General features: G+C 53.1%; 1 protein-coding gene across 3 annotated transcripts; it reads right to left on the bottom strand.

Moving 5' to 3' along the window:
* Positions 1 to 2,465: 2,465 nt before the first annotated feature.
* On the bottom strand, positions 2,466 to 12,738 carry FNDC5 (fibronectin type III domain containing 5). Of its 3 annotated transcripts, XM_054464161.2 has the most exons (7): positions 12,630 to 12,738; positions 10,870 to 11,193; positions 9,099 to 9,214; positions 8,401 to 8,599; positions 7,964 to 8,053; positions 4,860 to 4,993; positions 2,466 to 3,970 (listed from the first exon to the last, which is right to left on the bottom strand). In XM_054464161.2, exons 2-7 carry the CDS (start codon positions 11,105 to 11,107, stop codon positions 3,932 to 3,934), a joined length of 816 nt encoding a protein of 271 aa, XP_054320136.1. In that variant the 5' UTR covers positions 11,108 to 11,193; positions 12,630 to 12,738; the 3' UTR covers positions 2,466 to 3,931. The 3 variants fall into 3 exon arrangements, with proteins under 3 accessions (XP_054320136.1, XP_063513654.1, XP_063513663.1); XM_063657584.1 differs by lacking the exon at positions 2,466 to 3,970 and having other exon boundaries at positions 4,528 to 4,993; XM_063657593.1 differs by lacking the exons at positions 2,466 to 3,970; positions 10,870 to 11,193 and having other exon boundaries at positions 4,528 to 4,993; positions 12,630 to 12,707.
* Positions 12,739 to 24,628: the final 11,890 nt, after the last annotated feature.

Raw genomic sequence — 24,628 nt, 5'->3', positions numbered from 1 at the left:
AAAAGTGAAGAGGAAAAGGAGAAATGGACCTTCTCCAAGAGGAAGGGGGTCATTCTCTAATTAGCTTATTTTGAGCTTTTATAGGGAGAAAAAACCCAACCACCTGAAGCTAGAAAGTGGAGTTCCCTGCTTCTCTTAGTAATGTTCTGCTTTTCTAAGAGAAAACAATTATTCCTAAGCTGATTTTAGTGTATGCTTGCTTTGTATGCCAGAGCACCTGTCAGGAAAAAAAAAAAAAAAATTCCACTTGTCACAGTATCAGCTGGTCAGTGGTGGAATTCCTAAATGAACAGGCTCCTGCCTTGTCCTTGCTCCCCACCTGTCCTCCCCCTGTGACAACTGGGACATACCATAGATGGAAAATCTGGCCCTCCCCAGCACCCATTGAAGGGGTGGAATATAATATTTTGGATAACCTTTAAAGCAGTCTAAGTGATAGTCCTGAAATATATCACTAAGGAACTATTTGTTTTGAGACAGCATCTCACTCTCTTGCCCAGGCTGGAGTGCAATGGCGCAATCTCGGCTCACTGCAACCTCCACCTCCTGGGTTCAAGTGATTCTCATGTCTCAGCCTCCTGAGTAGCTGGGATTACAGGTGTACGCCAACACGCCTGGTTAATTTTTGTATTTTTAGTAGAGACAGGGTTTCACCATGTTGGCCAGGCTGGTCTTGAACTCCTGGCCTCAAGTGATCTGCCCCACCTTGGCCTCCCAAAGTGTTGGGGTTATAGGCGTGAGCCACTGCACCTGGCTAGGAACTATTTGTATACAAAGTTTTCCTTCAACTTAACTTCAAGTCACATTTGAAGGTTTGGTAATATTTTGTACGGATGGAGCTTGATGGAGCTGGGCAAGGGAGGAGGGTGAGCAGGGTGTCCCATTTATAGAAGCAATTTGTTCTTGGAGGCTACTTAAATGCACATTCCAGTAAACATCAAATAGGTTTAAAGAGAGTCAGAAATAAATCTAAAGCTCATGTTAATGGGTTGGTGAGATTTTGCACATTTTTGTAAAGGGTTGAACCAAAACTCTTAAAAATGCATTCTTGACAAGGCCCATTCTGAAAAACTAGGGAACAAGAGTAGGAGGAGAAAAGGACTCTTGCCTCATAGAAACACTCACCAGTCTGCCTGCCTTCCCTCAGACCCTGAGGTTTCCCTCATGCTCCTAGGAGGATGCAACTTGGCTCCTATTGTAGGAAGTAGGTAGAGTCTGGGAATCTTCTAAATTCTCTGTTTTTGGCAGATAAGGACACCACAACCTAACCTCAGAGAATTAACTTGCCTGAGGTGTTAGGTGATTACAAGGCAGGGTCTCCTGTCTCTCAGACCAACATTTCTCCCATAGACCTGCTGTAGTCTCCAAGTGAGGTCTCTTGGTCTCAAAGACCTGCCTGTGCCTTTCCACAGTTGTGAGAAAATGTCCGTGGATCTATGTGATGGTGGTGAAAGGATCACATCCCAAGTCTAGCTGTGTAGGGTTCGACTTTGCAACTACAGTGGATTCAGGGAAGGCTCAATTGTTATACAATTGGGAGTTTAGGGAGGTAATTAAAGGGAATGGGATTTTATCTAAGCCAAGAGTGTTACCTCCTTTTCTCTCATACCCTTTATGATGTACCACAGGCACAGATTAAGTTGAAGACAGGAAACCCCCATTAGCAGAGCTCCCTGAGCCCCACTGACTATACTATACCTAGTGCTGACTTGGGGGCTTTTCCATCATTTGGCACTAGATGGGTCCAGAGGGCCTAGGAAGTACCTCTCTGAGGTTTGGCTTAGAGTTGGTGTGCAACTCAGTTTCCTACTTTGCTGTGCAGCCTCTAAACCTTCTTTCCCTCTGCTTTCAAAACCTTCTAGAACAGTCAACTCTAAGCCCTGCTCACCGGACGTTTTCTCTCCAAGCTTCTTCCTGGCTCTGGACAGGAATGTTCAAGGTGCCCCATTTACTGGTTTTTGCTCCTTGGCTAATGTCATCATTACTCTTTCAGCCTGCTGTTGGGATCATAATGGTGTTCCTTTAACAGCCTAGAACAGCACGCTGTGAATAGTGAGCTGCAGAAAGCAGCTTTTGCTGTTCCCCTTCACTTCCTTCCTTACCCTGGGGAGAAACAAGAATTGCATTCCTTTGGCCAGGAAAAGCACCCAGCCCCATCCAGAGGGGAAAACCCTTTGTTTTAAAAACTGAGTACCAGCCTGCATACCTATCTAGTGAGGCAGCCCAAGCTTGGTTTGGGGGAGCCTCAGTAATAGGATGATGGAAAAGCTATTTTCTTCTCCTACACGTGCACCCCCATCTGTTTGAGATTTCCCTTCCAACTCCAGCTTGGCTGGCAGGCATGTCCCTAAGAAGCTGCAGGCCAAAATGGAGAGAAACTGACTCCCTCCTCCACACATCCTGACTTGCTGCCAATTGCCAGAAAAAGAGGGCAACATTTGGGCATTTACCAGAAGACAAGGATGTGCCTTTTCATTTGTCTTTTTATTTTACATTTAAAAAGTGGTTATTGCTCTAAGTGGATCAGAGGTAAGGACCTCTCCCCTAAGGAGCCTTGGCCTTGCAGCCCCATTCAGCAGGGATGGAAGTCACAAGACAATGAGTGGAGCCTCATGCCCTCCCATGAGGAAGCCCTTAATATTGCTGACATCTGCCCTTTATCCTGTCTCTCCTCCCCAGTGCTGCCACACTTGGGCAAAGCAGAGTGGTGGCAGACCCAGCCTTGAGAGCTCTTGTAGACCGGAAGGAAGGGGCGGTCATTTGGTGATGGCTTCTGGCTCTCTGGCTTGGGGACCAATGCTCTTACCATTCATTTCAACAAATATTTACTGAGTACCAGGCTTGTGCTAGGTGTGGTTCTCCCACATCCATCTTTGGCCACCAATGGAAGATGCAGAGGTCCACCTCTTCCCATGCAGGCATCTGGCAGCCGTAACTCGTCAGTCCTAGGGAAGAGTCTACCTTCCCTCATCAAGCACCATTTTTTTAAACCAGAAAGGGGCAGTGGAGAGAGAGAGACCTGTCACCTCACACCACTCAGGCTCTAAGGAAGGACATGAGGACCCTGGGTAACTCACGGAACCCTGGATGAGATGGCAAGATATGAAAACCCCAGAGGCGAGTGGTGATAGCCAGGGCTGCTCTTCCTGTCCGTGGTGAATGGCTCAGGCCTGCCTTCCAGCAGCTTCTACTCCAGAAGGGGTGTTTTAGTAGCCCCCAGAATGCCAGATGTGATGTGACTTTTCAGTTGTCCAAGCTAGCATTTCTGAAACTCCAAGAGATACTTCCTAAATAAATTGGACCAGAACCTTCCAAACTGATGATCTTTCAGTCATAAGGGTCAAAGAAGATAGAGGATGCAGGCAACCAGCTCAGTCTTTGGGGGAATTTCTCTGCCCTCTAGAATGCGGCCTTCTGATTTTTGTTTTCCAAAAGAGACAAACCAGGTAACATCTTACACGCTTGCAAAGGTGTGCATCACACCACAACATGTTCTTGATGGCTGGATCCAGAAAAGGCTTGATGGCAGCCATGATCCTGCCTGGCAGGCAGCCCCACAGCTTCTCTGATGTTCCTTGGTCTGAAAGACACAGCTTGAGTCAGTCCTTGTGCTTGTCATCTCCCAGGGCTTTGTGCATTTTCTCAAAGAGGAAGCCAGTCCAGGAGAGGCGAGGCAGAAGGCTGTGTCTCATGCAGCTTTGCCTTTTCCAGAATGGGGCCAGGCCTTTTAGTTTTGTGGCTTATGTTTATTTTTTTGCAGAATTTGGGTTTGTAGTTCAGCCTCCTTCATCTGACTAGGGCAAGGAGAAGAGAGAACTGTGCAGCTAGCTGCACCTCCTCCCCACTGCTGCAGTCGTCCCTCTCCCTGTGCCCGTGGGCCTGGGGACCAGCTGAGAAGAAAAATGGAATCCTTCTCCCTGCAGACAGGCAGTCACGCTTCAATGATGTTCACTGAGGGCTTGTTTGGAAACTGGGAGGAAAAAAATGAGAGAAGTGGCCAGGCCTAATTGTGAATAGCCTTCTTGCAAGGCTGGAAACAGGACAGAAGACGGAAAGGAGAAGCAGCAGGGCTGCAGCCTAAATAAGCCAAGCTTTTGTCCCTTGTAGAAAGAAAAGAGAAGCCCTGCCTGGATGTCTTGTCTTTTTGCCTTTTCAAACCCAGCCTTCAGCCTCACTCAACTGAATGGCCAAACTGGGTCTTGGGCCCATAGCCCCTGGCACCCAGTCTACCCCCAGCAGTCATCCCTCTGAGTGCAGCCTCAGCCACTGACATTGTTGAGGTGCTTCTGGAGATGGGGGTTAATAGGAGGCTTCAGGAAAGTGCGCCAGAGAGAGGACAGTAAGCCAGAGGGTATAGGAGATGGAGGGAAGAGATGTAGAGAGGGCCAGATGTTTGTTGGATAATCATCATCAGAATCATGAGATCCTCTCACATTCTCTACTGTCTGTCTTCTTAGCTGCTGAGGGCAAGCACTGAAAAGGTTTTCATATCTGTTTTACAGAAGAGGAAATGAAGGTACAGCGGTAAAGCACCTGCCCAAGGTCACAAGGCACAGCAGGAGCAGGAATGGGCCAGACACCCCACTCCTATTGTCCTGCGCCAGCCAAGAATTCTGCCCTCCCCACTCACTGCTTTTTTTTTTTTTTTTTTCTTCAAATCACCACTGGCCCCTGGCACCCTGCAAAAGGAGAGGATCCAAAATCAACTTGCAGTGTCCCTGTGTCACATAGGCAGCAGCCAAGTCTGGCTGTGCCCAGCTGTCACCATGCCAGGCCCCGAGCTGACCCCCTCTGCAGTCCAGGGATTACCAGAGCATGAGACACAGGGTGGCCCACCCAGGCCCAGGTCTTGCCCTCACCTTGCTGCGGAGAAGCCCCCCGCCCTGGTGCTCTGGTGTGCTGGTTTCTGATGCACTCTTGGTTTTTTCCTTGTTGTTATTGGGTTCATTGTCCTTGATGATGTCATACTGGCGGCAGAAGAGGGCGATGACACCTGAGCGGGGACAAGTGAGCAGTCACAGGCCAGGGCCTGGGTTCCTGCCTCCCCTGCTTCTTTCCCACTAGTGCTTGCCAATGAATGGTCTCTCCAGATTGTACCTCACCCGTACTACTGCAGCACCCTCCCTCTGCCCTCTGGCTCCTGTTTTCACCTGTGCCCTCACCAACCACCCCTTTCACTGCTGCTAGGCTGATCTTCCTACAATATGTGTCTGATCATATCTCCTCTCCTCCTTTCCTTTAAACCTCTGACAACGGCCAGGTGCGGTGGGTGGCTCACGCCTGTAATTCCAGCACTTTGGTTTTGTTTTTTGTTTTTTGTTTTGAGATGGAGTTTCTCGTTGCCCAGGCTGGAGTGCAATGGCGCGATCTTGGCTCACTGCAACCTCTGCCTCCCAGGTTCAAGTGATTCTCCTGCCTCAGCCTTCTGAGTAGCTGGGATTACAGGTATGTGCCACCACGTCCAGCTAATTTTGTATTTTTAGTAGAGACGGGGTTTCTCCATGTTGGTCAGGCTGGTCTGGAACTCCTGACCTCAGGTGATCCGCCCACCTTGGCCTCCCAAAGTACTGGGATTACAGGTGTGAGCCACCGTGCCCGGCAATCCCAGCACTTCGGGAGGCCAACGTGGGCGGATCACAAGGTCAGGAAATAGAGACCAGCCTGGCCAACATGGTGAAACCCTGTCTACTAAAAATACAAAAATTAGCTGGGTGTGGTGGCAGGTGCCTATAATCCCAGCTACTCAGGAGGCTGAGGCAGGAGAATAGCTTGAACCTGGGAGGCAGAGGTTGCAGTGAGCTGAGATCAGGCCACTGCACTCCAGCCTGGGCAACAGAGAGAGACTCTGTCTCAAAGAAAAACAAACAAAAAAACCTCTGATAGCTCCTGTTTTCCCTGAGGGGAAAATAGAAACAATAATAGCATTTGTTGAGCTTGTGCCAGGCCCTGTGCTGTGCACTGACATATTCTATCTCACTTAATCCTCACAACTCTGTGAGGATACCTATTATTATCATTCCCAGGGTACAAGTGAGGACACTGATGCAGAGAGAGTTTCACTAACTTAACTCAAGGTCACACAGTGGTGGAACTAGGACATGAACTCCAGGGCCTGCAGTCTGTTAAATGTTTAGTTTTATCAAACTAATAATACATGAACAGAATGTTTTTTGAAAGTCAGACAGTATTAAGGCAGCCAACTCCAGTCCTTCTAGGTGTTTTCCCAATTTTACCTCTATATTTAGAATGTTATTTCTTGATCTATTTTAGAAGTCTGTTGACTTCCAAACGTAGTAGATAAAACATAACAACTTCCTCTACTTCCCTCCCTATTATCCTAACAAAATTACATCACAATTTTGGGTTAATTTGCTATGTTTATATTGTTATGATTATATAAATACTGTGTGTGCCAAATGTAATAACGCACCATAAGCAAACCTCCTCTTTTGTACAACCCTTTGTTTTTCCCTCATTTTTCCAAGTGCCTCTTTTTCTGTGTGCCTAAGGAACATTTTTTTTCCAAATGCTTCTACAATACAGCCTGCCTTTCTCAACCACCATGCTTAATAAAGCTTTAGCATGGTATTCAAATCCCTCAAAAGACTCCAGTCTGCAGCCTCGCCATCCTTTACTCCCCCACGTTCTACCCTCTCTCTTGGATTGCAGCTGCCCTGAACCAGACTGAGCTTACTTTATTTCTTGAACACACCATGCCCTGAACACTATTCCTCTTTTGGCTGCCTGGTGAACTCCTATTTATCCTTCAAAGCTCAATTCCCATGTTATCTCCTCTCTGTGTTTTTCCTGATTTCTAACCCACAGTTATTCCCTCTCCTCTGCTCTCCTACATGGTACTATCATAGCACTCATCACATTGGATTATAGTTAAGTTCAGCCCAAGAAAATGAAAAAAGAAGAGTAAACGAAAAGAAAAAAAAAAAAGTTCGGGCCTGGCTTCGCCCAGACAGTTCTTTGCAAGCAGAGGGGTCTTCTTAGTCATGATTGTAGCACTACTGTTTGGGCTGGAGTGATTGTTCAGTAAATGCTGGTTGAATTGAGTACAAAGATGAATGAAACTTGGCCTTTACCAGCCTGGGCAACATAGCAAGACCCTATCTCTACAAAAAACAAAAAATTAGCCAGGCATGGTGGCACATGTCCGTAGTCTCAGCTACTCAGGAGGCTAAGGCATGAGGATCACTTGAGCCCAGGAGGTCAAGGCTGCAGTGAGCTGTGATTGCACCACTGCACTCCAACCTGGGTCTCAAAAAACAAAACGTTGGTCTCAAAAAACAAAACGTTTGTCTCAAAAAACAAAACAAAACAAAACAAACAAAAAAAACTTGGTCTTCATTCTCAGGGAGCTCACAGACCACAGGTAAAGGAGAGACATGAGCCGAACTAACTTACACAAGAAGGGCTAAAGAGAGGAGTGAACAGTATGCGGTGGGGGTGTGGAAGCAGGAGGGCCATTCTAATGGATGGATTGAGGGAGTTTTCACGGTGGCTGTCTCACAGCCATGGCGGCTGGGTCTAGAAGGGTGAGTAGGTTAGGATAATGTCCCCAGGCTAGGCAGTGACTTCCCTTGAGCTTCCCAGGCCTGGACCCCTGGAAGCACAGCACCCCAGAAGAGGAAAAAAAGGCTGTGGCCATGACCAGAGGTAAAGGGCCTGTGGAAGTGTCCAGCCCCAAGAAGCTGAACCTTTTCTGAGGGAGGGCGAAGGCAAGTACTCATCTAATCCTATAAGGCAGCTAACAATATGCTGGTTTTTTGGTGAAGAGTGAGGTAGAGAAGGGGTCAGATCTGGTTCCCAGAACTGTCGTTGGCAGGACTTGGAGACTTTTCACCTTAGAGATGTCCAAACCCCTTACCCTTTTTTTCATGAGAGAAGGGGCTGGTCAGACTCCTCCATTTCCCAGAGGCTGAGGGAAGAAGAAGGGCTCGGAGGCCAGACTCACCTGCCCACATGAACAGGACCACGACGATGATCAGCACCTCGCCTGTCCGCAGCTGTTGGTTCCTCCCCATCTCTTTCATGGTTACCTCATCTGCAGGGAGAGAGACACTAGATCCAGCGCTCCTTTCCTCCCTCAGCCACTCCTCTAGGGCCAGGCCCAAGACAACAGAGCTGATTTCTACAGGTGCCCACACATCTAACATACATTCTAGAATGCCCTGATGGCTACTTGGGGTGGCAGTGATAGGACTGAGTCTAAAGGGAGTTTATATGCTCAGCGTCTTGTGATGGACTAGCGTGAACCCTGTCTCAGGTACTGCTTTACTTGCCAGCAGGGGGTGAGGGGGAGGAGACAGAGCTTTCCTCAAGCCACCCACTGGTCTGGTCCTGACCACCCCTCACCCCACCCCATTCCTCTTAACAGTGACCCGGGCCTGCCTTTGTTCTTGGAGGCCATCTTCTCAGCCTCACGCGGGGTCTTGAAGAGCACAGGCTCGCTGGCTGGGCTCTGGCCCTGAATGGAGATGGCCTGCACATGGACTATGTACTCTGTATCCTCCTCCAGGTCCCAGAGGGCACACGAGCGGGTGGTGGTGTTCACCTCCTGGATGAAGCGCAGCATCCGCACATCCTTCTTCTGTAGACAAGCGCCGGTCACTGCTGTCAACACTCAGTGACCAGCCCCGCTCCTGCCTACCTCCCAGTGGTGACAAAGCCTTTACATACACAATCTTCATCATTCCATCACCTCCGCTATCAATATCTCCATTTTACAGGGAAGGAAACAGGTTCAGAGAGGTTAGGGAAGTTGCCCAAGGCCACACATCTAGTAAGCACAGGAGCTAGGTCCTAAATGCAGATGTCTCTGAGATTAAAACCATGCTCTTAATTTCTATGTTCCACTTGAAAGTTCCCGAACCCTCCCTCACTGACTGATTCTCTTCTAGAGAATTTTCAGACATATGTCTGAATGGGGCCCCAATTTTCAGACATATGTCCAAATTCCTGTTCATCTCCCTTGCCCCAAGTTCCTATTTCCTTTCTATTTCTCCATCACCACCACCGCCACACTCCTACCCCCATCCACCACTACTGTCTTGATGTGTCCTTCCCTCCTAAGGACAGTGGAGCATTACCTGCTGGGAGATGGCAAATCCGATGACAACCTCATCCTCCAGAACATCCCAGCTCACCACTGCAGAGTTGGCCTTGAGGTGCCTGACGGTGACGTTCACTGGGGCTGAGGGACTGTCTGGGGGATGGGGAGGCACCTAAGCCTGAGCATCCCCTGTTGTGAGGCCCAGACCCACTGTCTCATAAGTAAGAAGGGGAAACCTGGGGAAGGCCATGCAGGAGGGGAAGGAACAAACTAAGGCCTCAGGTGGGGTCCAGTGACATGGCTCTCAGCTCTTCAGTGGGTTGAAGAACCAAGCCCAAGAGGCCCCAGGCTCCTCATGACTGGGATGGAAGCCCCTGCTGGCCACAGGCCAGCCCCACGAGGGGTCCAAGGCTCAAAGTGATGGGCCTGGGCCAGGGCCATATCTAAGGGATGGGTGGTTAGAGTTGTGGAGAGAGTTATGTAGGGGACATAGGTGGACAGAAACTGAAGGTTAGCTGATGAAAAGCAGACAAAAGGACTCCCAGTCCAGTGCTCTTTTGACAATACTGCCCTGTCCAATGAGTGACCTTGAGCGAAGGAGAAAGACCCAGAGATCGAGAAGTGTCAGGCTGGGGTGAGCCCTGGACTGGAAGTGAGGAGAACAGAAGTATCCCCAGAACTGTGGTGGCCCAGGCAGAATAAAGCCTGGGGAAGAGTCTGTGTGAGCCTCTTATCCATGCTCTTCCAGCCCCAAGATGCAGGTGGGGAGGTGGCAGAGGAAGATGGGGTCACTCAGAGCAGGGCCCCTCCATGGCGAGTGGAGAGGAGAGAACAGGTAGGGGAAGAGGATGAATGAGGAATCACTCCAGAAGGGACAGGAGGGAAGTGGGGGTGAGAGTGATAGGGATAGTTGGGGTCAGTGAGGAAAACCGTACAGGAGAGGGGCAGTGCAGTCACATAAGCCTCTGTATCTTCCAAGGGGCAGGTGCAGCACAGGGCAGAGCTGGGCCTGAGCAGCACCCCTCGCACCACAGAGAGTGAACTTGAGACCCAGGGGGCTGGGCCTGGGACTTGAAGGAGACAGAGCCAGACATGGAGAGGGAGGTGGAGAGACAGGACACAGACAGGTGGCGGCAGACACAGAACCAGAGGATAGAGAAGTGGGGCATCTGAGAAAGACAGCTGCGAGAGAGCGCTCCCCGAGCCACGGAGGGAGAGATGAGCCGGGCAGCGGCAGCCAGGAGGGACAAAGACAGAGTGGCAGGAGAGGCTGGGCAAGGACGGGCCGGCCCCATGGGGCAGGCCAGACACTGCACCAGCTCAGGGGTGCCGGGGCCCACCCCACGCCCTGCGCCCTCAGGTGCCAGCCCCCATCCCCTTCACACGTGCTCCTGCACAGCGGGACCCCATCTGCCCCTGCAGAGTTGGCCTGCAGGGCTTTGAGAGGTCCTGGGGACACGGAGAGAGGCCCAGGTGGGGGAACTGGTGTCCTCAGCTGCTCCCTGGGCCAAAGAAGGGCGCTAGGGAAGCTGAGGCAAAGACCTGGGGTTAGGGGAATGGGATTAGGGGACTGGGGACCACAAGACCCTAGGAAACCCAGGGCTGAGGTGACAGGGGAGGTTTGGAAACTGAAGGACAGGTCTGGGGGTCAAGGAGGTAGGGAAGACGCTAGGGGCTGGGTTAGGGGAACAGTGTTTGGGCCGAGACAGGAGTCCCTAGGGGGCAGAGAAAGGACCAGGGGACTCCCAGGTAGCTGGGCTCGAGAGGAGCCTGCCCCGGCGCCGGCCCCCCGCCCCGGGCCCCCTTACCCGCCTGCACCAGCGCGAAGCAGACGCAGCCCAGCCACAGGCGGAGCGCGGCGCGGGCGCGGGGCGGCCAGGCGCTCGGCGACCCGGGGTGCATGGTGGCTCCTCCGGCCGGCAGGCCCGGGGCGGCGCAGGGGGACGCGGCCCCGGCGCCCGGCGGCCGCTCGCGCTCGCGCTCCGGCCCGCGGCCCGGCCGGCCCGGCCGGCCCGGCCGCCCCGCGCCGCCCCGAGCCGCCTGCATGTCGGATCCGCGGACAGCGACTCCCGCGCGGCGGCGGTGGCGGCGGCCGCGTCCACGTCGGGCGCCCGGGGGGCGGGGCGCCCCCGCTGCGGGGAGAGGTGCGGGGGCGGGGTGAGGACCGGAGGGCGCCCCCACTCCCGCCCCCGCTGCCTATTAGGTCCTCTGCGGGGGAGGAAGGGGCGGGGGAGAAGGGGCTTCGCGGACCCACGGCTCCTACCCTCTCACCGAGCGGGAGCCCAGCGGGGTTCTCCGCGCCCCCGCCGCCGTCACTCTCTCGCCCGTGCACAGCCCTGACTCGGCTGCCGCTTTCTGCCCTTTCTCAGGGTAGAGAGAGGACAAGTGCCACGGAGATGCCCGTTTGTGCCCCCACCCCGAAGCGCGCCTCCCTTCCCTGGGCCTAGGGATCCCCTCACTCCACGCTAGACCCGAGGCCTTGCAGCTGGGGCAGACGGGAGCAGAGGGGAGACATCACAGTAAGGCTGGGGTGAGCAGAGAGTGCTAAGTGCACACTAGGGCTCCGTGTTTCCAGTGGGGTTGGGAAGAGGCTGCTCTGACTCACTGGAGAGTCCAGCTCTGTGACCCCAGGCCAGCCCTTTTCCTTCATTTTCATCCCCATAGTGAGGGCAGTAATGAGCGTCTACCAGGGGCCAGATACTATGCTGAGCTTTCTTTGCATTATGTGGCTTAATTCTCAGGGCAACCCTGTAAAGTCATACTCTGTGCACACTTTGCACAGGAGGAGCCTGCAGCTTGGACAGACTACTTGACTTGTCCAGGGACCCACAGCAGAGCCAGGATTTGAGCACAGGCTGATCTGACTCCCAAAGCTGTGCTTAACTGAACTGTCTCCCCACCCAGAGTGACTTCACCCATCCCGAGATTCCTGAGATTCTAGAATTGGCCGGGGCCAGCCCCTCCCCAGCCAGAAAACAGTCTGCAAGCAATCTCTCTAAGAGCATCTCTGAGAGGGGGAGTGGCTCCAGCCTCCTTCCCTCATCCCAGCCAGAGAAACAAGGTGGAGGAGGGAGGCATGGACCAGGGCTCAGGGCCTTTTGTCTCAGCAAGAACCCCTGAGCCCCCTCCCACGACTATCCGAAATTCCACCATTAGCGGGGCATTCCTTTGGGTCCTAAAGGTTTTCCAGAAGCCCTGGAAGGGCTAATTTTCTTTGGAAAGGAGACGTCTTGCAAAGTTCTGCCACAGAAACGTCTTCAGGGTCTTCCTCTCCATCCCCCTGGTTTTACATTAAGGAAGTGAGGTCTAGCGATGTGAAGAGCTTGGTGCAAATTCACACAGTGGGTCAAGAGGAGCGGTAGACAACCCTCCTCTCCTAATGCCCACCCAGGACTCCCTCACTGGCCCTGAGTTTCTCCTTGGTCACCTTGGAAGGGGTGAGATGGAAGCGAGCTTAGGGGCTCTTGTTGAGCAGCAGAATTTTCCTGCCCATCCCCTCAGTGCCCCCAGACCTGCCCCACTTGGCAGGGTGACACTGCCCAGCCCCATCATTTCCTCTGCCACATACCTTGTCCTGGGAGAGCCTCAGCTGGGACCTCAACCCGTTTGGGAGAAGAGCCCTGGAGCCAGAGCACCTCTCTCTCTCTTTGCTGTCTTTCTCTTTCTCTCTCCTTATTATCTTCTCTCTCTTTCTCCCCGCAGCTGCTGCCTGCCCCACCCCACCCGGCCCCGCCCCACCAGCTGCAGCTTAGCCCCTAGGGACCCCCCACCCCCCATCCATCAGACAGGAAGACAACCAGGAGGCCCGCAGGAGCAACTGGAGCCTCTTCAGGCCTCCATCACAGGAACCAGCAGGAAGGAGAGGGTTCAGTTAGAGGACACAGAATCTACTCCCATCCCTGCAGGAGAGAAAAGGAGGGAGGGTCCTGGTGGGGTCTTGGCCTCCAGTCCAGCGCTGGGGAAAGGGGAGCTTTGGCGCCACCTGCTGGCCTCTTTGGGTAAAACGTAGATAGATGTGGGGCATTGGGAGGGAGGAGATAGCAGTGCCTGAGGGCTTGAAAGAGAAGGCGGCTGAAGGAGGGGGCTTGGAGGATTGGGAGGATTTGGAGAGTTGGGACTGTGGGGGTACAACCTTCTCAGGCCTCATGATGCATGGGGTGCTTGGGCCTTAATTCTGGGGAAAGCCCTGGTGCCTGGAATCTGGCAGCCAGTGGGAGCTGGCTGGGAGGATTTAGTGGAGCCCTGGGTGAACTTGGGAGGGAGCTGTCAGAAGCAGCCACTGCAGTCCAGGGTGCTGGCTCACGCCTGTAATCCTAGCACTGTGGGAGTCCGAGGTGGGTGGATCACCTGAGGTCAGAAGTTCGAGACCAGCCTGGCCATGGTGAAACTGCCTCTACTAAAAATACAAAATTAGCTGGGCATGGTGGTGCATGCCTGTAATCCCAGCTACTCGGGAGGCTGAGGCATGAGAATCATTTGAACCCGGGATGCAGAGGTTGCAGTGAGCTGAGTGCACCGCTGCATTCCAGCTTGGGCGACAGAGAAAGACTCCGTCTCAAAAAAACCCAGCCACTTTATGTACCCCATCCCTTAGCACAAGGCTTATGATGCAGTTGGGGCTCATTAAATGATTGTTGACTGTATAGAAAAAAAATCATTCTTCCATCGTATGTTTATTGAGTACCTATTATGGACCAGGCCCTGTGTAATATTCTGGAAACACAGCAGTGAAAGAATGAATGAAACCATAAATGTCCTCCCAAGCTGCACTCACTGGGCTTCATTTGGAGGATTCCACAGACACCCCCTTGAGGGCTAGCCGGTCACTTACACATTGACACCTAATGGGGTCACCAGCATTTGGATCCTCCTGCGTGTCCAGAGTCTCAGCGCCTAACTCGGGCTGCAGGTGCCCAAGCCAGCCCCGGGTACCCATTTAGAATAGGAAGGTTCCTTTTTATAGCCTAGGATGGTGATGGCCCCAGTCAAGGGTGGTCGCTAGACACCCCTTACCCGCCCTGCAAATCACAGGAAGAATCAGGAGGTCAGGAGTTGCTTTGGGGATATAATAATTGAGCACCTACTTTATCCATGTTTTTATTTTATTTTATTTTATTTTATTTTGAGATGGAGTTTCACTCTTTTGCCCAGGCTGGAGTGCAGTGGCATGATCTTGGCTTGCTGCAATCTCCACTTCCCAGGTTCAAGCGATTGTCCTGCCTCAGCCTCCCGAGTAGCTGGGACTACAGGTGCCCACCACCACGCCCGGCTAATTTTTTAATTTTTAGTAGAGATGGGGTTTCATCATGTTGGCCAGGCTGGTCTCGAACTCCTGATCTCAGGTGATCCACCCACCTCAGCCTCCTAAAGTGCTGGGATTACAGGTGTGAGCCACTGCACCTGGCCTTTATCCATGTTATTTTGAGTCTTAGGCTGGTATGTGTCATTAGCTTCCATTCCACATCAGGAAGTTGAGGATCAGAGAGGTAAGAGGACTTGCCCTGTGTCACACAGCCAGTGAACTATAGAGACATGTCTCAAATTAAATTATGTGGCTGCAAGTTGAGGGCTTGCTCCAGTCTGCCTACCACCTCCCCTCACCTCTAAGGACCTCTGAGGACAAGGATCCAGGGCTCAGGGCTCACCAGAGGACATCACATCAATCTCCTTCCCTGAAGGGCTCAAGGGGACTTATTGCTCACAGAGGCAGTTGCTAATCCCAGGGCCAAGACAAGGGACCCCCAACTCACCCAACACTTTTCCCGTGCTGACACATTATGTACATAAGGGAAGCCTCTTTGAATCCTCAGAGGAGTTGGAATTATACCCACTTTACAGATGAGGAAACTGAGGCTTGAAGAGAAGAAGGGGCTTGCCATGGGTCATACAGCTGGGAGACATTGATCTAGCCTCTCTGATCCTCAAAATCCCCATCATGGCAATGATGAAGTCAGGCCAGTTTAGTATTTCCTGAGTGCTGGTGGTGCTGAGGACATAGTGATGAACCAGACTGGTCCTAGTCCTTAAGGAGTTCTTATGGCTGGGGAAGAGGGGAGAGATGCTCTTAAAATACAAAGAGGGGACTGCCTTCTGGAATAGGAGGCACCTGGGGCCTACAGGGACAGAAAAGTTAATTAACTTGAGAGGAAAGCAGGAAGGGCTTCTGGGAAGAGGTGATGCTTGAGCCTAATAAGTACTGACAGTCAGGTGGAAATTAGCCAAGTGAGAAGAAAGAGGCAGAGGGAAAGAGGAATCATTCGCCCTGAGGTCTGGAGTGTTTCTGTGGAGGGAAAGCAGGAGAGACAGAATGTTTATGTGGGCGTTTGCTATAGGCTCTGAGCTGTGATATTGGGAGCAGGAAAAGTAGAACTAGATTGGGAAGATTGTTCCCAGCTTGCAAGAGAAGCTGGGGCTAGGAAGGGCTTTATTTATTCAACAAACATTTATTGAGCACCTACTAAGTGCCAGCAGCATCACAGCTGTGACCAAGACAACAGGGTCCCTGCCCCATGTGAATCTCATATTCCAGGGGAAGAGAAAAGCAATAAACAAGTGAGCTGATGACCAAATGAAATATCTTCAGAGACTGAGAGTGGCTGTGAAAACAATGAAGTCATGTGGTGGAGAGTGGCTGGGTGGGGTGACATTACCTGGTGTGGGCTGAGGGGGAGTCATCTGAACTGACACCTGAAGGCAAAGGAGGCGGCAGCACACAGCACAGGAAGGGAGCTCCAGCCCCAGAACAGCAAGTGCCAAGGCCCTGAGGCAGGAGCAAGCTTGGCATGTCGGGGAAACAGAAAGAAGCCAGTGAGCCTGGAGCTTTATAAGCAAGAAAGAGGCAGTGAGGGCAGGTGGGATTGGATAGCACATGGCCTCCAGGTGTGGAAGGGAGGTTAGGTTGATCCCACTCACAATGGGAAGCTTCGAGGGGAAATGAGATGGGATGTGATTTGCATTTTAAAAGGCTCACTTTGCCCGCTTCAGTGTGCAGGCTGGATGGCAGAGAACAGGAGTGGGGGGCCAGGTGCCCTGTGAGGAGGCAAGGAGGGTGCTGCGGTCTCACGGCCAGAAAGGATGCGGTGTTGGCCTGGGTGGTGGCAGGGGACAGAGAGAGAAGTCGATGGAGGATTTGGGATGGTTTTTTTTTTTTTTTTTTTTTTTTTTGTAGGAGGAGCTGATGCATCCGACATATAGGAGGAGATGAAAAGGAAGCAGGGCAGAGGTCAGCCCTCCAAAGTCCAGATTCTGAAGCCAGAAACCCCTAGCTGGGTGACCTAGGGCCAAGTAACTCTAGCTTTCTGAGCCTAAAATGCCTCCTCTGGTCGGGGTGGAGAAGAGGAAGAGAGAAAGAAAGAGGTAGGAGGACGGGGACCGGGAGGGGGGTGGGGGGTGTGGTGGGGAGGGAGGAGGACGGGGGAGGGAGGAGGAGGAGCGGCGGAATAGAACCTTCTAATCGGGTAAAGGAGACCTCCTCAAATCTCTTCAGTTCTTCAGAGTCTACACAGGAAGGCTCCCATCCAACAGCACTCAGAGAGGTTGAGAATCTCACCCAGTATCACAAAGCCAGTCAGTGGCAGCTCCAGGCCTCAAACCCTGGACCCTGGCTTTGCCTTTGGAGACAGATTCTCAGCTGCACACCAGTCACCCAGATTCCTCAAAAACAGTGGGGCCAGAGGCCCTATTTTAGAGGCTCAGAGTGGAAGGCAGTGGAGGAGGTGGAGGCAGCTAGGGGAAGACGAGAGAGGGGTAGAAGGACAAAAGCCTGGGAGTGAAGACTGCCTTTATGTTCACTCCTCAGCTCAGCCCCGGACTGCCGGAGTGACCTTGGCATCTGTTCTCACTGGCGAACAGCGGCCATCCGCAGTGAAGGTCTGACCCTGAGGCTCCAAGGCCGGTCCACCTCCCACAACCCAAGTCCACGGAGGGCCTCCCTCGTGGCTCTGCACAGCCTGGGCACAGCCAGCAGAGGGCGCCACCTCAGCCACAGTGGAGCCCGCGTTGCCCCAGCGCAGAAACGGCCCCAGGAGGAGACCCCGGCTGGCAGAGGCTGCCTTGCCTGCTGCTTAGCTCTCAGGAGGTCAACTCCCAGGCGAGCCGACCACAGACGCAGCAGCCAGGTAGAGCCTGCATCTTGCTGCCTCTGCCTGTAAACATGTCTCTGAACCTCTCTGAGCCTCAGTTTCCCCATCTATAAATGGGCCTAACAATAGTGCCTGCCTCATAGGGTTCTGTGAGGAGTCGATGAAGATCAGCCACATAAGGGCTGAGTTCCTAGCAGCTGCCATTTTTATTAGCAGTAGTGGCAGTTGTATCATATCTTAAAGCGCCTGACACAAAGCAAGTCCAATCAGTGGTGGCTACGATGATGACAAAGATGATGACGAGATGTTGCAGGGACTCGGTCATTGCTTGTCTCAAATTTCCTCACCAGGGTGTATCCAGTGCCTGCCAACCTGGGATGCCTCTAGTGAGGGGCATTGCTGCCTTCCTGGCGACACTGCCAGACCATCCTTTTGCTGAAAACTGCCTCCTGGAAGCCATCCCCCCACTGGCCCACCCAACTCCCCGCTCAGGATGATGCAGCTGGCCCAGCCTCTGGCCTCAGGCCCCTTTGTTAAAAGTCTGCATGAGAGGTCTCAGAGAAGGCTGGAGGAGAGTTCCAGCAGCTGGACTCATCTCTTTGCTGGAAGGGAAGGGAACCCGGGTGGCTTCCCAGGCAGGAGATTCTCAGTGGGTCTTGTTCTTGCTGCTCAAAGTTCCTTTTCTGCACACTGGGAAGAAATAAGTGAAAGAAAAAATCCCTGTGTTGTCTAAACCTCCCCTCATACCTCTGACCCAGGAATGGCTGGAGGCTGAAGAGGGAGTATGATGGCCCAGAGTGACAAGCCCAGGAATCCTGGCATTCTAGTTGGCTCTGGTCCCACCTGCTGCCAGACACACCCATCTGTGTTTGTGGGTCCTGGAGTGAGTGCTTGTGGGTCTGGCATCAAGGGGTCTGGTGAGGAAGGCAAGAGTCCAAGGCTTGGAGCCAAACAGTTTGGGCTCACACATTGGCTCAGCCCCACACTACAGTGTGACCTCTGGCAAATCACTCTCCTGGCATCCATCCCAGAGTGGTGTTGTGGGGAACACAGGAGATATTACATGTGAAGAGGAAAGCGCAGGACCTGGCACGTGCTAAGTATCTATAAATGTTGCAGTGGGTATTATTATAAAGCGCAAGTCCCTCATTTCCCTGAGATGCTCTCTGCATCTGAGTGGGCCAGGGTGGCTGTGGGAGTGGGTTATGTCAGGCAGGATGACGTTCTGACCCACTTCTGGGTCAGCGGGCCAGGGCTTGAAGCGCTGTGCCCGTGCCTGCATTTGCAAGGGTGTGCGTGTGTGTTTGGGAGGAGGAAGGGGTGTGCATTGGGTGTGCATGTGTGCAAAGGTGTGCATATGCTTGTGTGTATGCACCAAAGGCAGCCCCATCCCAGGCATTCCTGGGGCAAATGCATACTTGCAGGTACCAGTGCAGTCTCCCAGCAGTGATTCAGGAGGCCCTGCTGTTCACTGTTACTATGGAAACAATGAGGCAATCCTCAGCCTCCGGGAGATCCTAAGGTGCCAAGAATGAGAGCTGGCCTGGTCTTCCCAGGGAGGGAGACAAATTGGGAGCACACGGTTCCTGGGATAGGGCAACCTCGGACTCTGGGGTGGGGTTCTGGAACTCTGGGTACCCCTGGACCCTCTGGGAAGTCTTCTCACTCCTCCAAGGAAGGCTGGCCCACTGGAAAGAGCTCAGAGACAGAGCTGGGTTCTAGCTTGCCTCTGGCTCTAACCCCATGCATAGTCTCAGGGAAGGAACTAGGGTGCCAGCAGCAGTCTAGAGCTGGGGTGTGACCTTTCCTCTCACTAGGGCACCTGCCAGCAAGGCTGTGTGAATGTGTATCCCGGAGCCCTGAAGTGTCACGGAGCAGCCTCCTTCACGTGCACTACCCTCCACAGTGTCTTGTAGGTTCCCCACAGCAGCTCTGCAAGGGAAGCAGGGATCAGCTACATGCACAGTCCCTCCGCCCCCAGAGCCACACCACACAGGTGGCTGGGAATTCCAACCACTTTTCTGGGTTATGAGGAGCAGGCTGGGAGGAGAATCCCCCAGAGCTATGGGCAGTGGATGCAGCGTTCAGCCTGGACAACCCCAGCAGAGCTGGGCCGCTGGAAGGCTTCTGGGAGGCAAATCCTGGTTTAGGGGGCACTTTTTTATTTTTATTTCACTTATGTATTTAGAGACAGGGTCTCGCTCACTGCAACCTCCATTTCCCGGGCTCAACAATCCTCCTGGCTCAGCCTCCTGATTACACACCCAGCTAATTAAAAAAAATTTTTTTTTGTAGAGATGGGATCTCACCATGTTGCCCAGGATGGTCTCAAACTCCTGGCCTCCAGCAATCCTCCTGCCTCGGCTTCCCCAAGTTTCTTTCTTTTTTTTTTGAGACGGAGTCTCGCTCTGTCTACCAGGCTGGACTGCAGTGGCGCAATCTCCGCTCACTGCAAGCTCTGCCTCCCAGGTTCACGCCATTTTCCTGCCTCAGTCTCTCGAGTAGCTGGGACTACAGGCGCCCGCCACCAGGCTTGGCTAATTTTTTGTATTTTTAGTAGAGATGGGGTTTCACCGTGTTAGCCAGTCTCGATCTCCTGATGGCGTGACCCGCCTGCCTTGGCCTCTCAAAGTGCTGGGATTACAGGGGTGAGCCACCGTGCCTGGCCCGAGGAAGTTTCTTTTAAAATCTTAATTTGGGGCTGGGCTTGGTGGCTCACGCCTGTAATCCCAACACTTTGGGAGGTAGAGGCGGGTGGATCACAAGGTCAGGCATTCGAGAACAGCCTGGCCATCATAGTGAAACCCTGTCTCTACTAAAAATACAAAAAATTAGGCCAAGCATGGTGGCTTACACCTGTAATCCCAGCACTTTGGGAAGCTGAGGCGGGCGGATCACCTGAGATCAGGAGTTTGAGATCAGCCTGACCAACATGGAGAAACCCTGTCTCTACTCAAAGTACAAAATTAGCCGAGCGTGGTGGCGCATGCCTGTAATCCCAGCTACTCGGGAGGCTGAGGCAGAAGAATCACTTGCACCTGGGAGGCAGAGGTTGCGGTAAGCCGAGATCATGCCATCTCCAGCCTGGGCAACAAGAGCAACAAACAAACAAACAGAAACCAAGAAGCCAGGCATGGTGGCGCATGCCTGTAATCCCAGCTATTTGGGAGGCTGAGGCAGGAGAATCACTTGAACCTGGGAGGCGGAGTTGCAGTGAGCTGAGATTGCGTCACTGGACTCCAGCCCGGGCAACAGTGCAAGACTCCGTGTCAAAAAAAAAAAAATCTTGGCCAGGCGCGGTGGCTTACGCCTGTAATCCCAGCACTTTGGGAGGCCAAGGTGGGCGGATCACGAGGTTAGAAGATCGAGACCATCCTGGCTAACACGGTGAAACCTCGTCTCTACTAAAAAAAAAAAAATACGAAACAATTAGCCGGGCATGATGGCGGGCACCTGTAGTCCCAGCTATTCGGGAGGCTGAGTCAGGAGAATGGCGTGAACCCAGGAGGCGGAGCTTGCAGTAAGCCGAAATTGCGCCACTGCACTCCAGCCTGGGCAACAGAGCGAGACTCCGTCTCAAAAAAAAAAAAAAAAAAAAAAATCTTAATTTTGACTCAAGTCTAAAATATCCTCCATGCCCAGGTTTTAATACATTCAGACAGAAGGGAATATAAAATTACAAGTGAAGACTCAGCCTCCTGCCCTCCACTCCACTTCCAAGAAGTGACTGGTCCCTTTGCCATGACCCAGGAATGATTTTCAAATGGTCCTGTCCAAGATAGACCAAGAGAAGTGGCAGAATTGAGCTCCCCAGCAATGGAATTATGGAAGAAAGATCTCAATGTTTTGATTACAGAGGCTGTGAAGGGGCCACTTCTAATTGAGGGGAGCAGAAACAGGGTGGGCCTGGCTGGGTGATCTCAGGCAAGTCACTGTCCCTCTCTGGTCCACTCCTGAGGCCCTTCCAGCTATGAGTTGCTTTCACCAGCAAAAAGAAAAGTGATTACTCTGCTGGGCAAATGTGGCCCGGATGTGACCCCAGATGCTGGCATTACTTCATCCACCCCCAAGGCCACCTCCCATATGGGAGAGATTAGGGCTGAGAGAGGGTCAGGGAGCCCCTTCATCTGGTGTGGGGAAGATCCTGGTCATCCAGGGCAGGGGTTGCTGGGCTGGTGGGACATTATTAGGGGAAAGGAAGGTGGAGGGAGAAGAGATGGGGTGGAAGGTGAGGGTTCAGGCATGTCTCAGAGAGCCTCTGGTAGGCAGTGGGGAGCCATGGAAGTTTATTAAGCAGGGAGGAAGGTAATCAGATTTAGAGAAACTGATCAGAGCAGGGGAGCTATGGGAAGGCCAGAGCTGTAATACCAGGCAGATATGACCAGGAAGTGAGTGGCACTGGGGAGAAGAGGGCAGGTCTGAGACCTCCTCTGCTACAATGGGCCAGACTTGGGAAGAAGGCAGGTGTGGGAGTGAGGAAGAGGGAGGCGTCCTAGATGGGGTGGGGCCTCAGCCTCCTTTGGTGGATGGAGGGGGCCCAAGGGCAGGACAGGCTGTGGGAGAAGGTGATGGGGTAACCATTGGCAGGCTTACGTCAGGATGTCTGCGGGCTTCTGGCAGCAAGTCCTGGAAGTGGCTGCAAAGGCAGGTTTTACAGAAAATGGACCAGAGGGGTTGTTTTTGCCAACTTCCCCCAAAAGATAAAAGGCCATGCCAGGATTTGAATCTGGATCTGTCACCCCGGGAAATCTGTACTTGCATGTTGAGGAACCAGCTAAGATGCAGCACTTTCTCTATCTCTTGGGCTCCCTGACAGTGGACTTGGCATGGAGCTCGGTGCTTTTACCCAGGAGTCAGGGCTCTTCTTGGGGACCCATTGGAGCCATCTCCATCTTGCAGAGCTCAGCAGCCTCAGGGGCTCTCCCAGCAGGATCTTCAAACCCAGACTTCTGTTTGGAGAAGGACCATCTCAAGCAGCTCCAGCATTCCTGATCTCCCAACACCAGGGGTTGCCTAGGAGCCACGTGGAGCCCTGTGAGTACTGACAGCCAACATTAGCTGGGCACTGACTGGGCGCAGGCGCTATGCCAGGCACCTCGCAGGCTGCCTCCCTCTTAATCCTCACAGCAGCCCTTCCAGTGCTATTATTATTGTTTCCATTTACAGACCAGGGAACCAACCGAAGCTTCCAGAGGTCAAGGGCCTTGTCCCGCTCCACTATGGGGTGGGTAACGCTGCTGTGTGACCTGGGCTCCGCATATAAAGTGAGGGACTTTGCTTGAGGCCCCCAGCACCTCACACTCCATCCCTGAATTTGGGTCTGCAGTTCCAGCTCCCAGGACTTTCCCACCTCTCGCTCCAGTGTGCTGTTTCTTAGGGCCCAGCTCCCTTGGGAACAGCCAGGCCTGTCCCCTCCCCCTCCCGGGCTGTGCTCCTGGCAGCTCTGCTGCCCTAGGCTCTGGTCTGGGGGTGGTCCCTGGCAGAGAGGGGGCCGGGCAGAAGATGGGATGCTGGGGCTGAGATGCGGGGTACTCGGAGACCCCCAGGCCCCCACCTCAGAGCCCACTGTGCTCTAGGCTGGGGTAGGCAGGGCCTTTTGGAAAGGGGTGGCTTGGGGTTTTAATCACTTTTTCAATGTTTGTTTGTGTAATTCAGCCCCAAAATGCTTTTCCCTCCATCTGTCCCACCATCTGCTCCCGTCAGGATTTTCCAAACCGTTTGGGACCAAAGAGGCAACAAGGTGGGGGGTGGGGGGTAGGGGGTGGGGGAGTAGGGTGGCTGGGCCTCTGAGGAGGCTGGGGAGGGGCCACCTTCACCCACTTCATTGAGAGGTTTCCAGAGAGGGCCTGGGCTCCTGAGTCACACAGAACTGGGTTCAATTTTTTCTTTTTTTAGAGACAGGGTCTTGCTTTGTTGACCAGGCTGGGGTGCAGTGGCGCAATCATAGCTCAAATTCCTCAAAATTCCTGGGCTCAAGCAATCCTCCCACCTCAGCCTCCCAAGTAGCTCAGACTACAGGCGCCTGCCACCATGCCCAACTAATTTTTGCTTTTTTTTTTTTTTTTTTTTGAGACGGAGTCTTGCTCTGTCCCCCAGGCTGGAGTGCGGTGGTGCAATCTCGGCTCACTGCAAGCTCTGCCTGCCGGATTCACGCCATTCTCCTGCCTCAGCCTCCTGAGTAGCTGGGACTACAGGCGCCCACCACCATGCCCGGCTAATTTTTTTGTATTTTTAGTAGAGACGAGGTTTCACCATGTTAGCCAGGATGGTCTTGATCTCCTGACCTCGTGATCCACCCGCCTCAGCCTCCCAAAGTGCTGGGATTACCGGTGTGAACCATCGCGCCCAGCCAATTTTTGCATTTTTTTGTAGAGATGGGGTCTCACTTTGTTGCCCAGGCTGACCTTGAACTCCTGGCCTTCAGTGATCCTCCCTCCTCAGCCTCCCAAAGTGCTGGGGGTATAGATGTGAACCGCCACACTTGGCCAGAACTGGGTTCAAATTCTGACACTGTTGCTTTCTTGCTGTGTCACCTCAGCCAGGTGACTTTACTTCTCTGAGCCCCAGTTTTCCTATCTGTAAAATGGCAGTTAACATTATTGATTCCTCAGGATCATTGAAGATCCAGTGAGGTGACGTGTGCCGAGAACTCTACACACTGTAGGTGCTTGAGATATCACGTCTCTCTCTCTGGCATCCCAGGAGCAGTTCTGTCCCTCCCTTGGTAGTGGTAGAGGAGGGTAGTCGGCCGATTTACGTGCCCCTCTCCTCCCTCCTCAGATGCTGGGGACTTCCCCTTCCCTGGAACTTGCTCGCCCTTCCATGGACCCTGCCACTGCCTGGCTCTCTCAATTACCTGCCTCCGCTTCTACCCCACCCCTGCCTCTCCCTCCTCCTAGGCGCCTCAGTCTGAGGTGGGAGGGACTAAGTATCACCAGCAAGGACACCGCCCCACACACAAGAGGCTTCCAGGGTCAGGAGGCCTCATTCATTCACTCTTACATCACCTGTCTGAACTCTCTGCTCAGAAAGGGGAAGAGACTTGCTCTGGGTTGTCCAGAGCGAGGGACCCAGGCCTGCTGCCCAGCTTCCCCTCGGCCGCCCTTTTCATGGCCATATCTTAGGGCTTGGACCAAGGGCTGCGTTGTGCAGTGTGGGGAGCCCTGAACCTTCTTTTGCTGTTGGGGGGTGGGCTTGCAATGCTTCTTAGTCCCTCTGAAAGGTGCAGGTGGCTGATGGGAAGTAGCAGCAGAACCCACTAGGGCCCACACTCTGCCTCCAGAACCACCTACACAGTCTAGGTGCAGGGAAAGACAAAGGCAGGAGGGGCTCATGGGGAGGCGAGACATGGCCTTGCCTTCCAAAACCCCTATCTACTGGGGAGACAGAACGCAGACTGGGGCTCCAAAGGCAGGGCACCAGAGTCACCCTCAAAGAAGAAAGGTGGTTGGTGGTGGGGGTGGTGGTGGTGGGGAGAAGTCAGCCC

Source organism: Pongo pygmaeus, chromosome 1, assembly GCF_028885625.2.
Source record: "Pongo pygmaeus isolate AG05252 chromosome 1, NHGRI_mPonPyg2-v2.0_pri, whole genome shotgun sequence".
NCBI classification, from domain to species: domain Eukaryota; kingdom Metazoa; phylum Chordata; class Mammalia; order Primates; family Hominidae; genus Pongo; species Pongo pygmaeus.
This window is presented reverse-complemented; position numbering and strand designations above follow the sequence as displayed.